The 13,274-nt window shown below is 44.1% G+C and overlaps 1 protein-coding gene across 1 annotated transcript; it reads left to right on the top strand.

Annotated features, from left to right (window-relative positions):
* Positions 1–2,840: 2,840 nt before the first annotated feature.
* Positions 2,841–13,041, top strand: ola1 (Obg-like ATPase 1). The gene is given in 11 exon segments (NM_001165356.1): positions 2,841–2,919; positions 3,615–3,712; positions 8,480–8,623; positions 8,780–8,907; positions 9,159–9,334; positions 9,587–9,667; positions 9,773–9,870; positions 10,157–10,297; positions 10,390–10,486; positions 10,577–10,699; positions 11,930–13,041. Coding segments are annotated over 10 exon segments (1,194 nt in total). The 5' UTR covers positions 2,841–2,919; the 3' UTR covers positions 12,038–13,041.
* Positions 13,042–13,274: the final 233 nt, after the last annotated feature.

Below are 13,274 nucleotides of genomic sequence, written 5' to 3'. Positions count from 1 at the left end.
CGCCGATGTTAATGGGGGCCTGTGCGGCCCACCTTTTCCTGTAGTCCACGATCAGCTCCTTTGTCTTGCTCACATTTAGGGAGAGTTTGTTGTCCTGGCACCACACTGCCAGTTCTCTGACCTCCTCCCTATAGGCCGTTGTCGGTGATCAGGCCTACCACTGTTGTGTCGTCAGCAAACTTAATGATGGTGTTGGAGTCGTGTTTGGCCATGTAGTCGTGGGTGAACAGGAAATACAGGAGGGGACTAAGTACACACCCATGTGGGGCCCCAGTGTTAAGGATCAGCGTGGCAGACATTTTGTTGCCTTCACCTACTACCTGGGGGCGGCCCATCAGGAAGTCCAGGATCCAGTTGCAGAGGGAGGTGTTTAGTCCCAGAGTTCTTAGCTTAGTGATGAGCTTCGTGGGCACTATGGTGTTGAACGCTGAGCTGTAGTCAATGAACAGCATTCTCACATAGGCGTTCCTTTTGTCCAGGTAAGAAAGGGCAGTGTGGAGTGCGATTGCATCATCTGTGGATCTGTTGGGGTGGTATGCATATTGGAGTGGGTCTAGGGTGTCTGGGAGAATGCTGTTGATGTGAGCCATGAACAGCCTTTCAAAGCACTTCATGACTACCGACGTGAGTGCCACGGGGCGGTAATCATTTAGGCAGGTTACCTTCGCTTCCTTGGGCACAGGGACTATGGTGGTCTGCTTGAAACAGGTAGGTATTACAGACTCAGTCAGGGAAAGGTTGAAAATGTCAGTGAAGACACTTGCTAGTTGGTCAGCGCGTGCTCGCAATACACATCCTGGTAATCCATCTGGCCCAGCAGCTTTGTGAATGTTGACCTGTTTAAAGGTTTTGTTCTCAACGGCTACCGAAAGCGTTATCACACAGTCATCCACAGTCATACAGAACAGCTGGTGCTCTCGTGCATGCTTCAGTGTTGCTTGCCTCGAAGCGAGCATAAAAGGAATTTCACTCGTCTGGTAGGCTCGTGTCACTGGGCAGCTCGTGTCTGGGTTTCCCTTTGTAGTCCGTAATAGTTTTCAAGCCCTGCCACGTCCGACGAGCGTCAGAGCCGGTGTAGTAGGATTCAATCTTAATCCTGTATTGACGCTTGATGGTTTGTCTGAGGGCATAGCGGGATTTCTTATAAGCGTCTGGATTAGTCTCCTGCTCCTTGAAAGCAGCAGCACTAGCCTTTAGCTCGATGCGGATGTTGCCTGTAATCCATGGCTTCTGGTTGGGATATGTACGTACAGTCACTGTGGGGACATCATCATCGATGCACTTATTGATGACGCCGATGACTGAGGTGGTGTATTCCTTAATGCCATTGGATGAATCCTGGAACATATTCCAGTCTATGCTAGCAAAACCGTCCTGTAGTGTAGCATCTGTGTCATCTGACCACATGAGGTCACACCACATACTGACTGGTTTTCTGATCCCCACCTCAGCCTTTTTTAAAGGTATCTGTGACCAACAGATGCATATCTGTATCCCAGTCATGAAATCCATAGATTAGGGCACAATTCATTTATTTCAATTGACTGATTTCCTCATATGACCTGTAACTCAGTAAAATATTAGAAATTGTTGCATGTTGCGTTTATATTTTTGTTCAGTATAGTAAACTTGAAGACAAAAAGGGAAGCATTATGTAAAATGCGAATCTGGTATTCCAACTGATTTTAGGCTACTAAGGCCAATAATTTACCGATGCAAAACGGAGTTCTGATAAAACAGTGGAGATAGAAAATGTCAATCTGATAATCACACGCTGCTATTTATCGTTGACCAGCAGATGTCCCTAGTGTTCATTGTGAACGGACAATGACGCTCCGATGAATGAACCGTTTTTAGGCACCGAAACCTTCAGAAAGCCTTGTCAGATATAGTTTATTGATTTTCCCTTTTGTAATGTAACTATTTGCACATCGTTACAACACTGTACATAGCCATAATATGACATTTGACATGTCTCTATACCTTTTAAACTTTTGTGACTGTTTACTGTTCATTTTTTGTTTATTTCACTTTTGTTTGTCTATTTCACTTGCTTTGGCAATGTAAACATTTGTTTCCTATGCCAATAAAGCCTTTAGAATTTAATTTAATATTAGAGAAAGGAAGAGATAGGAATGTCATTGGTCAATTAATGGGGGAACGTTTAACGCCCCACCCAACAGACTGTTGACCAATCGCGTTCACGTTGTCATGCCACGTCACACGGTTGCTAAGCTAATGTTGGGTTTCTGAGCTAGCGCCATTCACTCCCATTTCCCCATCTCCTCAAAATGATCAATTCAATTGAAAGGGGTTTATTGGCATGGGAAACATGTTTAAGTTGCCAAAGCAAGTGAAATAGATTAGGTATATCTGACCTCGTTTATGTGTCAATGGTGGAAACCGCTAGGGCTGATCTTCTTCGTTGGGGTTTAACGGAGATTTGGCATCCAATATTATATTGCATTACCGCCACCAAGCGGGCTGATCGATGTTGAATCAATTACGTCATACTGCAAACGTGTAGACGTTTCTCTCCGTTTTTCGCTTTAGGTGTTAGGGTTTCGTCCAATGAGAATGCTGAGACGCAAAACACTTCCGATATGCTGTCTCTTTTCTAGGGTTTCACTATATAGCACAGCTACAAAGTCAAAATTGGTCATATTGTAAAAAAAAGAATGAAAACAAAAAATGTATTTTTGGTCTTAATTTTAGGCATAAGGTTAACCACACTGCTAAGGTTAGGTTGAAAATCACATTTTAAGGAAATTAATTGAACAATTAGAAGGGGTTATGACTTCGTGACTGTGGTAACTAGTGACGACCCTTTTCTAGTTTCGCTAGATGTGGGGCAGTGTGAAAAAATTCCAACCAAATCTTTTTTCGTAGATAGCCGACCAAAAATAGACCGAAATCAAGGTGATATGAACATATAGCTCGTTAGGTTATATATTCGTCTTTGCGATATGTTTCGTTGTATTTTAGTAAACAATAACGTTACTTGACATAGCTAGCTAGTTGGCTAGGTAGCATGCTGACAAGCAGAATGAATGGGACCGTTCCTAGCTAGCTAGCTTCTCCACATGTGTTTTAGCCTGTTTGCTAGTTAGCTGTCTTCTAGCTATGCAGTTGGTTACCTGTGCCAACTGGCACGTCTGTCTTTTCAAATTAGGTTGTTGTTTGTGTGAACTTGAGTAGCTAGCTAGGCGTTGAGCCAGCGATATGAAACCGGGAAGTTATCCGAGATAAATGACTGTTAGCTAGGTAGCTATGTGATAAGTCATCGCAGGGTATAGATTGCTGTCTGTATTCTTTGCCAGCAGTATTCCAGACGCAACTACACACGATGGGGTCTAATTCAAGGCAACTGTGTGGCATTGCAAACCCAGCCTTGCTAGTGTAGTAAACCATTGTAATCAGTACAAAAACTAGTGACAGGTTGTTGACAGAGTAAAAGGGAACAATATGCACACGGTTTCCGAAATTGACCCCTGGGGTGTGAGAGCTGAGTCTGATAGAGTTGTCAGCCATGTAAAAATGTAATGTTGATATTTAGCATGACCCATAATTGAAGTGTTTAATTTCTGTTGCTAAATGTTTTGTTGCTGTTGCAGATGCCTCCAAAGAAGGGAGAAGGACCAAAACAACCACCGCTGATTGGACGCTTCGGGACGTCTTTGAAGATTGGGATCGTGGGATTGCCGAATGTTGGGTATGGACATGACTACAATTTAGTCGTTTCCCATAGTTGTGAAGGTAGGGTGTTGGAGAATCATTAGCATGATTTAAACTATAGGGCCAAATAGGATTGCACATTTTGGGGAATATTCAGAGGTGGAGACTTTCTATGGGAATATCAAATCTAACTTTATTTGCCACATGCGCCGAATACAACAAGTGCGGACTTTACTGTGAAATGCTTACTTACAAGCCCTTAACCAACAGTGCAGTTCAAGAAGAAGAAAATATTTACCAAGTAGGTAACAAAAAAAATTGTTAGAATAAAAAGTTATGCGTTAAGAATTACAATAATGAGGCTATATACAGGGGGCACCGAGTCAGTGTGGGGCTAGTTGAGGTAATCTGTACATGTAGGTGGGGGCAAAGTGACTATGAATAGGTAACAAACAAACAGCGAGTAGCTGTTGAGGAGCCTTTTGGTCCTAGACTTGCCATGCGGTAGCAGAGAAAGTCTATAACTTGGGTGACTTTAGTCTGACAATTTTATGGGCTTTCCTCTGACACCGCTATAGGTCCTGGATGGCAGGAAGCTTGGCCTCAGTGATGTACTGTGTACTGGGCCGTTCGCACTACCCTCTGAAGCACCTTACTGTCAGATGCCGAGCAGTTGTCATACCAGGCGGTGATGCAACCGGTCAGGATGCTCTCGATGGTGCAGCTGTAGAACCTTGTGAGGATCTGGGGATCTTCACGACTGTCTTGCTATCTTTGGACCGTGATAGTTCGTTGGTGATGTGGACAACAAGGAACTTAACTCTCCACCCGCTCCACTACAGCCCCGTCGATGTTAATGGGGGCCTGTGTGGCCCACCTTTTCCTGTAGTCCACGATCAGCTCCTTTGTCTTGCTCACATTGAGGGAGAGGTTGTTGTCCAGGCGCCACACTACCAGTTCTCTGACCTCCTCCCTATAGGCCGTCTCATCGTTGTCAGGGATCAGGCCTACCACTGTTGTGTCATCAGCAAACTTAATGATGGTGTTGGAGTCGTGTTTGGCCACGCAGTTGTGGGTAAACAGGGTATACATGAGGGGACTAAGTATGGGAATTAACGGAAATATATGCAAATTAATATTAATACCATTTAAATGTAGATGTTTTTTGCATTGGATATATTTACCATATCATATGGAGACAGAAACATAAACCTTTTACCACATCATAAGTAGACATAATTGCAAATGATTAAATCCTTCCAATAGAAATAAAAGAAACTAGTTACTTATGAATTGAACTTTAATTAAATGAATTGACTCTTCACATGGGATGATTTCACTGAACAACAAAAGGAAGGGAATATTGAATTATCCCCAATGATCCATCACATCTCCCAAAAACATTTTCAACATACATCTGTAAAATGACAGTCTGGAAATTAAAGCTTTGGTTTTCCTCTCAGGCTTCCATGTCTTCTCCCTGGACCTCCTCAATGTCCACCTATTGAACATCAGACTGAGGCCTCTTCACTGTCACTTTCCAACCTTGTTGAGGTTGGCTCGTTGTCAGGCTCAAAAAGCCTCAAATTTGCCCGGATGGCCACCAATTTTTCAACCCTTGTATTGGTCTGTTGACCTGTTGCGTGCTTTTAATTTATTTTGTTTTTTTCACCTTTATTTAACCAGGTAGGCCAGTTGAGAACAAGTTGTCATTTACAACTGCAACCTGGCCAAGGTAAAGCAAAGCAGTGCTACACAAACAACAACACAGAGTTAGACATGGAATAAACAAACGTACAGTCAATAGCACAATAGAAAAGTCTATATACAGTGTGTGCAAACTAAGTAAGGAGGTAAGGCAATAAATAGGCCATAGTGTCGAAATAATAATAATTTAGAAATTAAACACTGGAGTGATAGATGTGCAGAAGATGAATGTGCAAGTTGAGATACTGGGGTGCAAAGGAGCAAAATAAATAACAGTATGGGGATGAGGTAGTTGGATTGGCTATTTACAGATGGGCTATGTACAGGTGCAGTGATCTGTGAGCTGCTCTGATAGCTGGTGCTTAAATCTAGTGAGGGAGATATGAGGCTTCAGTGATTTTTGCAGTTCGTTCCAGTCATTGGCAGCAGAGAACTGGAAGGAAAGGTGGCCGAAGGAGGAATTGGCATTGGGGGTGACAAGTGAAATATACCTGCTGGAGCTTGTGCTACGGGTGGGTGCTGCTATGGTGACCAGTGAGCTAAGATAAGGCGGGGCTTTACTTAGCAAAGACTTACAGATGGCCTGGAGCCAGTAGGTTTGGCGGCGAACATGAAGCGAGGGCCAGCCAACGAGAGCATACAGGTAGCAGTGGTGGGTAGTATATGGGGCTTTGGTGACAAAACAGATGGCACTGTGATAAACTGCATCCAATTTGCTGAGTAGAGTGTTGGAGGCTATTTTGTAAATTACATCGCCGAAGTCAAGGATCGGTAGGATAGTCAGTTTTACAAGGGTATGTTTGTCAGCATGAGTGAAGGATGCTTTGTTGCGAAATAGGAAGCCGATTCTAGATTTAATTTTGGATTGGAGAGGCTTAATGTGAGTCTGGAAGGAGAGTTTACAGTCTAATCAGACACCTAGGTATTTGTTGTTGTCCACATATTTTAAGTCAGAACCGTCCAGAGTAGTGACGCTGGATGGGCGGGCAGGTGTGGGCAGCGATCGGTTGAAGAGCATGCATGTAGTTTTACTTGCATTTAAGAGCAGTTGGAGGCCACGGAAGGAGAGTTGTATGGCATTGAAGCTCATCTGGAGGTTAGTTAACAGTGTCCAAAGAAGGGCCAGAAGTATACAGAATGGTGTCATCTGCGTAGAGGTGGATCAGAGAATCACCAGCAGCAAGAGCGACATCATTGATGTTTACAGAGAAGAGAGTCGGCCCAAGATTTGAACCCTGTGGCACCCCCATAGAGACTGCCAGAGGTCCGGACAACAGGCCCTCCGATTTGACACTGAACTCTGTCTGAGAAGTAGTTGGTGAACCAGGCGAGGCAGTCATTTGAGAAACCAAGGCTGTTGAGTCTGCTGATAAGAATGTGGTGATTGAATGAGTCGAAAGCCTTGGCCAGTTCGACGAATACGGCTGCACAGTATTGTCTTTTATCGATGGCGGTTATGATATCGTTTAGGACCTTGAGCATGGCTGAGGTGCACCCATGACCAGCTCGGAAACCAGATTGCATAGCGGAGAAGGTATGGTGGGATTCGAAATGGTCGGTAATCTGTTTAACTTGGCTTTCGAAGACCTTAGAAAGGCTGGGTAGGATAGATATAGGTCTGTAACAGTTTGGGTCTAGGGTGTCTCCCCCTTTGAAGAGGGGGATGACCACGGCAGCTTTCCAATCTTTGGGGATATCAGACGATATGAAAGAGAGGTTGAACAGGCTAGTAATAGGGGTTGCAACAATTGCTGCAGATAATTTTAGAGAGGGTCCAGATGATCTAGCCCAGCTGATTTGGTGTGTGTGTTCCCAAAAAATGACCAGTTGCACTCTGAGGCGGCTGATGTTGGTGGGATTTGGAGGATGATGGAGGCAACAGGGGAAAGAGCCTCGGATTCACAACGTCCCTTCCACCAGGTGGCTGATGAGATATGTTGTCACGACTGCCAAATTGCATCTCCATCCCAAAGCGCTTGCTTGGAAGTGTACTTCGCCAGACTGCCAAGAACCTTGCTCTCATCCAGGCCAAGGTGGCGAGACACGGTAGTGATGACACCATAGGCCTTGTTCATCTCTGCACCAGACAGGATGCTCTTGCCAGCATACTTGGCAGAAGTCTTCATGCTTTTTGATGTATTTCAGATCTGCCGTTTCCTCTGCTTGGAGCAACAGTGAAGTGGGCAGGGCAGTACGGATTTCTTCTCTTACATCTGCAAGCAGTCTGAACATCAGACAGAATGGCATCGTCTCCCTCAATCCGTGCAATGGCTACTGCTATCGGTTTCAGGAGTTTCAGGCTGCTTACCACTCTCTCCCAAAATACATCATCCAGGAGGTTCCTCTTGATAGGGCTGTCCATATCGGCAGACTGTGATGTGGCCATTTCTTGGAGAGACTCCTTCCCCTTCAGGAGACTGTCAAACATGATGACAACACCACCCCAACGGGTGTTGCTGGGCAGCTTCAATGTGGTGCTCTTATTCTTCTCACTATTCTTGGTGTGGTAGGTTGCTGCTTTAACCTGCTGACCCTTCACATACCTAATCATTTCCTTGGCTCTCTTGTAGAGTGTATCCATTGTTTTCAGTGCCATGATGTCCGTGAGGAGCAGATTCAATGCATGAGCAGCACAGCCAATAGGTGTGATGTGAGGGTAGGACTCCTCCACTTTAGACCAAGCAGCCTTCATGTTCGCAGCATTGTCTGTCACCAGTGCAAATACCTTCTGTGGTCCAAGGTCATTGATGACTGCCTTCAGCTCATCTGCAATGTAGAGACCGGTGGGTCTGTTGTCCCTTGTGTCTGTGCTCTTGTGGAATGCTGGTTGAGGGGTGGAGATGATGTAGTTAAAATTCCCCACATTCCCAGGCTTAACTTCCCATGGACAATTTCCGGAATAATTCAGGAAATTTACAGGAATGTTTCCGACCCTTTGCAACCCTAGGGCCAACCCAACCTGTACTGTGCTGGCTGCATGTCACTACAGTGTAAATCAGACAACAGTATCTGCTTTGGTTGTTCAGAAGACCTTACCATGCAGATGTCTTGGGCTGTAGAATAGTGACAAACTTTGTCTTGTAATTTTTGTCTACAGGAAGTCAACATTCTTCAATGTGCTGACCAAGAGCCAGGCCGCAGCAGAGAATTTTCCCTTCTGCACCATCGACCCCAACGAGAGCAGAGTACCCATCCCTGACGAACGCTATGACTACCTCTGCACCTTCCACAAGCCCCTCAGGTAGGGTTGTGTTTGTGAGCAGAGTGCCCATTCATGTAGAACGTTACAACTACTTCTGCACCTTCCACAAGCCTTGGAAATGTGTGTATGAGTAAACGCTCTGTACATCAAGTTTTTGTGTGTGTGTAACTTCTCCATCTCTTTCACATTGGACAGTAAAGTCCCAGCGTTTCTGAATGTGGTGGACATAGCTGGGCTGGTGAAAGGAGCTCACGCTGGACAAGGACTGGGCAACGCCTTCCTGTCTCACATTAGTGCCTGCGATGGCATCTTCCACATGACACGTGAGTTTAACACACACTCGCAGAAACACATACACTCAAACACACACTGTAATCCTGGTGTACATTTCGCATTAAAACTGCAAGCATGGGAAGCTTCCATTCTAATCAATGGGGCACTCAACACCTACTCAATGCTAGCACGGTTCAGATGTGCATGAACAACAACAATATACTCAATTCCTATTTTAGTAGCTTTGTGAAGTCTAGCATCATTGCGTATCCTGGACATAAATGTGTGTTTCTGTGTGTAGGTGCGTTTGAGGATGAGGACATCATCCATGTGGAGGGTAATGTGGACCCAGTGAGGGACATTGAGATAATCCATGAGGAGCTACGGCTGAAGGATGAGGAGTCTCTTGGACCAATCATAGATAAGTTGGAGAAGACCGCTGTCAGAGGTGGAGACAAGAAACTCAAACCTGAATACGTGAGTAGAGTATGTGTGGGGTGGTTGATGAGTGCCCTATTGGGTCTGAGACTGAGGTCTGAAGCTGTGTGTGTGTGCTTGACTCAAGCGCTTGAAACACTTTTCCATGCCCCCTCATAGATTGTTTGAGACCCACAGGCGTGCCTAGGGAGAAGGGGGTCACGGATAAAATCAGAATTCAGCATTTGTTTACTCATGTTCTCTCCTTTCATTCCCTTCTCTCGTTCCCTTCTTCCCTCGTCCCTCACTCAGGACATCATGTTGAAGGTAAAGAACTGGATTTCGGAGGAGAAGAAACATGTCCGCTTCTACAATGACTGGAACGAGAAGGAGGTACGACTATGTGTGTGTGCTCACAAGAGAGATAGCAGAGTACCATTAGTTGCAGGGGCCTGTATACCAGCACACACATCTAACCCAGTGTGTGTGTTTATGCAGATAGATGTGCTGAACAAATACCTGTTCCTCACATCCAAACCCATGATCTACCTGGTCAACCTCTCAGAGAAGGACTACATCAGGAAAAAGAACAAGTGGTCAGTGGGTTCTCTTTCTTAATTCCTTATTCCCTGCTTTCTAAATCTTATGTTATTTGGGTTGTGATGCCTGGTAACTATTATCTGAAAAGCTGAACTGCTACTTGTTGAGGGTCTGAACTTTATTTTGTGCAAAATAAACACTGACACTTTTGTATGCGCAAAAAACCCTGAATGTTTGGTTTATTAAAGAGCAACTTCAATCAAAAATCAACTTTGTTTTTCTAATGTAGAGGATCTTTTCTCTATGTATATACATAAGATTGTTTTCTCTTAATTCTCCCAGGCTGATTAAGATTAAGGAGTGGGTCGATGCCCATGACCCAGGAGCTATGGTCATACCAGTGAGTGGAGGTCTTGAGGCCAAACTACAGGACATGACCGACGAGGAGAAGGACAAATACTGTGAGGAGGCGAAGACTCAGAGGTACACACACGGACAGATCAAACACACAATGAACACATTTTATGCTATTGCAAGCGGTTAACTTAATAACTGTACATGTGTGTGTATTGCAGTGTACTGACTAAGATCATTAAGACGGGCTATGCAGCTCTGCAGTTGGAATATTTCTTCACAGCGGGACCAGACGAAGTTAGAGCGTGGACTGTCAGGGTAAGAGACACACAGTTTGGTTATCTCTCTCCCCCAATGAGGTGTGGGTGTGACTATCAAAGCGTTATGTATTACTCCTCTGTCTTACAGAAAGGCAGCAAGGCGCCCCAGGCGGCAGGGAAGATCCACACCGACTTTGAGAAAGGTTTCATCATGGCAGAGGTCATGAAGTTCCAGGACTTCAAAGAAGAGGGCACCGAGAATGCTGTCAAGGTGTGTGTACTTGTCTGAGGCTGAGAGATTTACTGTCATGGGTGTGTGTGATGGCATGCCATAAGTACTTATCAAAAGTTTTTTTTGTCTGATCTTATCTGGATAAGACCATCTGATAAAGATGGCGCTGTACTGGATGGCCTCTGTTTTGCGAGCTCTGACCCAACTTTGCTATTTTGTGACTATTGGCATTTATCTTTCCTTTATTTTCACGAAGTGTATCTGTTATCATTTCTTATAACCGACAATAACTTTTGAACATCATATCAGCAGTTACTTAGCCCAATTCCGGCTTCAACTTCGACTCATCTGCCGTGGGCTCTTAATGTAATTCCACCCCAATTTTCCGGGTATCCAAGAGGAAACGTCGGCTTTACAGAGGGGGAATCCTGGTGAGATTTAAGGCGAAGGGAAAAGCGGCCACCTCTTCCCTCTATTCTGTTGGCCAATGTACAGTCACTTGATAATAAAATGAATGACCTTTGATCATGGATTTGCTACCAACGAGACTCTTGTAACTGCAATATTCTCTACTTTTCTGAAACATTGCTTTTGAACAAGATTCCCCCCATGGCTATCCAACTCGATGAATTCTCCTCTCCACAGAGTGGACAGGACAGTAGATTCAGGAAAATTGATAGGGGGAGAGGTGTGCCTCTTCATCAACAACAAATGTTATTCTGACTCGAGCGCAAGCACGCCCCCATCCACATCGACAGGGCTGCAGTGGAGCGGGTCGAGAGCTTCAAGTTCCTCAGGGTCCAAGTCACTAAGGACTTAATGGTCCACACACATGCTTAGTCGTGAAGTAGGCGCCCTTGTATTTATTTCTATGCACACTCACAGGACTCTACACACTCATGCACACTGACACTCCAACACACAACAGTCACACACATTTTTATACTGACTATACACACTCAAATATTAATTTACACTGCTGCTACTCTATCATACATCCTGATGCCTAGTCACCTTACCCATATACATATCTACCTATATCGCTCCAGTTTCCCTGCACATTGTAAGTATGGTATTGGAACTGACCCTGTATGTATGTGTGTGTTTGTTCTACCTTATTTCTTACTACTACATTGATATTGATCACTGCATTGTTGGGTTTAGAGTTTACAAGAAAGGCATTTAACTGTACTTGTGCACGTGACATTAACTTGATAAATTACTTTGTATAATGTAAATAAAGTTTTTCTGGTTTGATTTGTCCCATAGGCTGCTGGGAAGTACAGGCAGCTGGGCAGGAACTACATCGTGGAGGACGGAGACATTATATTTTTCAAATTCAACACACCCAATGCACCCAAGGCGGCGAAGAAGTGATGGGACCAATGCGACCAGTACAATAACACAGGGTTCTTGTGTCCCGTCTCAATTTGTCCTCGAGGGCCGCAGTGTCTACTGATTTTTCTCCTTTCTCCCTGGTATTATGAATAGAAGATAGAATTAGTCAATCATTCTTAATTCTATGTATGGTAGGATAAAAATCGAGTGCACACTGTAACCATTGAGGTCCTGACCAGGTCCTAGTGTTTTCTGGTCAGGTTATTTTGTCAGGAAAAACTCTGGTCTGATCGGAACATTGAGGGACCATTATTATTTTAAGTAAAGTAGGCATCTCTGACCGTGCCTGACCAGAAACCACCAACGTGACTTTTAGCTTGGGACCCTGATTATCGCACCGTCCCATACACTATTATATTAAATCTATATCTTTGCCCACCTCACACAAGACATTGCAGCCACATTGTGAATAAGAGGAAGATATAAATCAGTCTTCTGACACCCCAGGCCACGTTCATATTTGTGGAGGTGAATATTGTTTTAATATCCTCTGGTTACAAAAGGAAAACATCAACTAGCTAGCTTGCTACTTAGCTAAACAATGGAAGGTGCACAATCCATGGCTACAAAGCTAGCTGGCAAACAAGCTACCTACTCTATAAATTAATAGAAGTTGAGAAAAAAGTTACTAAAATAAATGTTTTATCTTCTGAATCAATTTATTTTTCCTGTATTGAATGTAGAAGTTCTAGTTTAATCTCCCTCCCAAAAAACGCAATCTCTGAGACTTTGTCAGTGAATCAGGTTGTCTCCATGGTACCCAAACAATTTCTGCCATACAGTACATGCCTTCAAACTACCATAAAACCATTTAAGTATGCCCTTACCTAAGGAAACTGTTTGAGGGATTCTATGCAACGCTCCAATTCCCTTAGGCAAGGAGAAATTATGTTTTATGCAACTGGGCCCGGGCCTGACAAACATTTTCATGGAAACGCATGTACTGCAACCACTATGGGTCAACAATACACTTAATAAAACAAGACAACAGATTCCGTTTGTGTTCAAATGTGTCTTAATTGATGTTCATGTGCGTGTTGAACCAGAGTATGTATTTTGAAGTGGATGGGGATGCTTGTAACAGGCTGGGGGAACATGCTGATACTGCAAAATAAATGACATGCACAGTGACAGGTTCTGTGCATACTAGTCTGCGTCTTGGTTCATGCAATGTTGCAATGACTATTTCCCAGCACATACACTTGAACATTTTCAG

The sequence above is a fragment of the Salmo salar genome, chromosome ssa17 (genome assembly GCF_905237065.1).
Source record: "Salmo salar chromosome ssa17, Ssal_v3.1, whole genome shotgun sequence".
NCBI lineage: Eukaryota > Metazoa > Chordata > Actinopteri > Salmoniformes > Salmonidae > Salmo > Salmo salar.
This window is presented reverse-complemented; position numbering and strand designations above follow the sequence as displayed.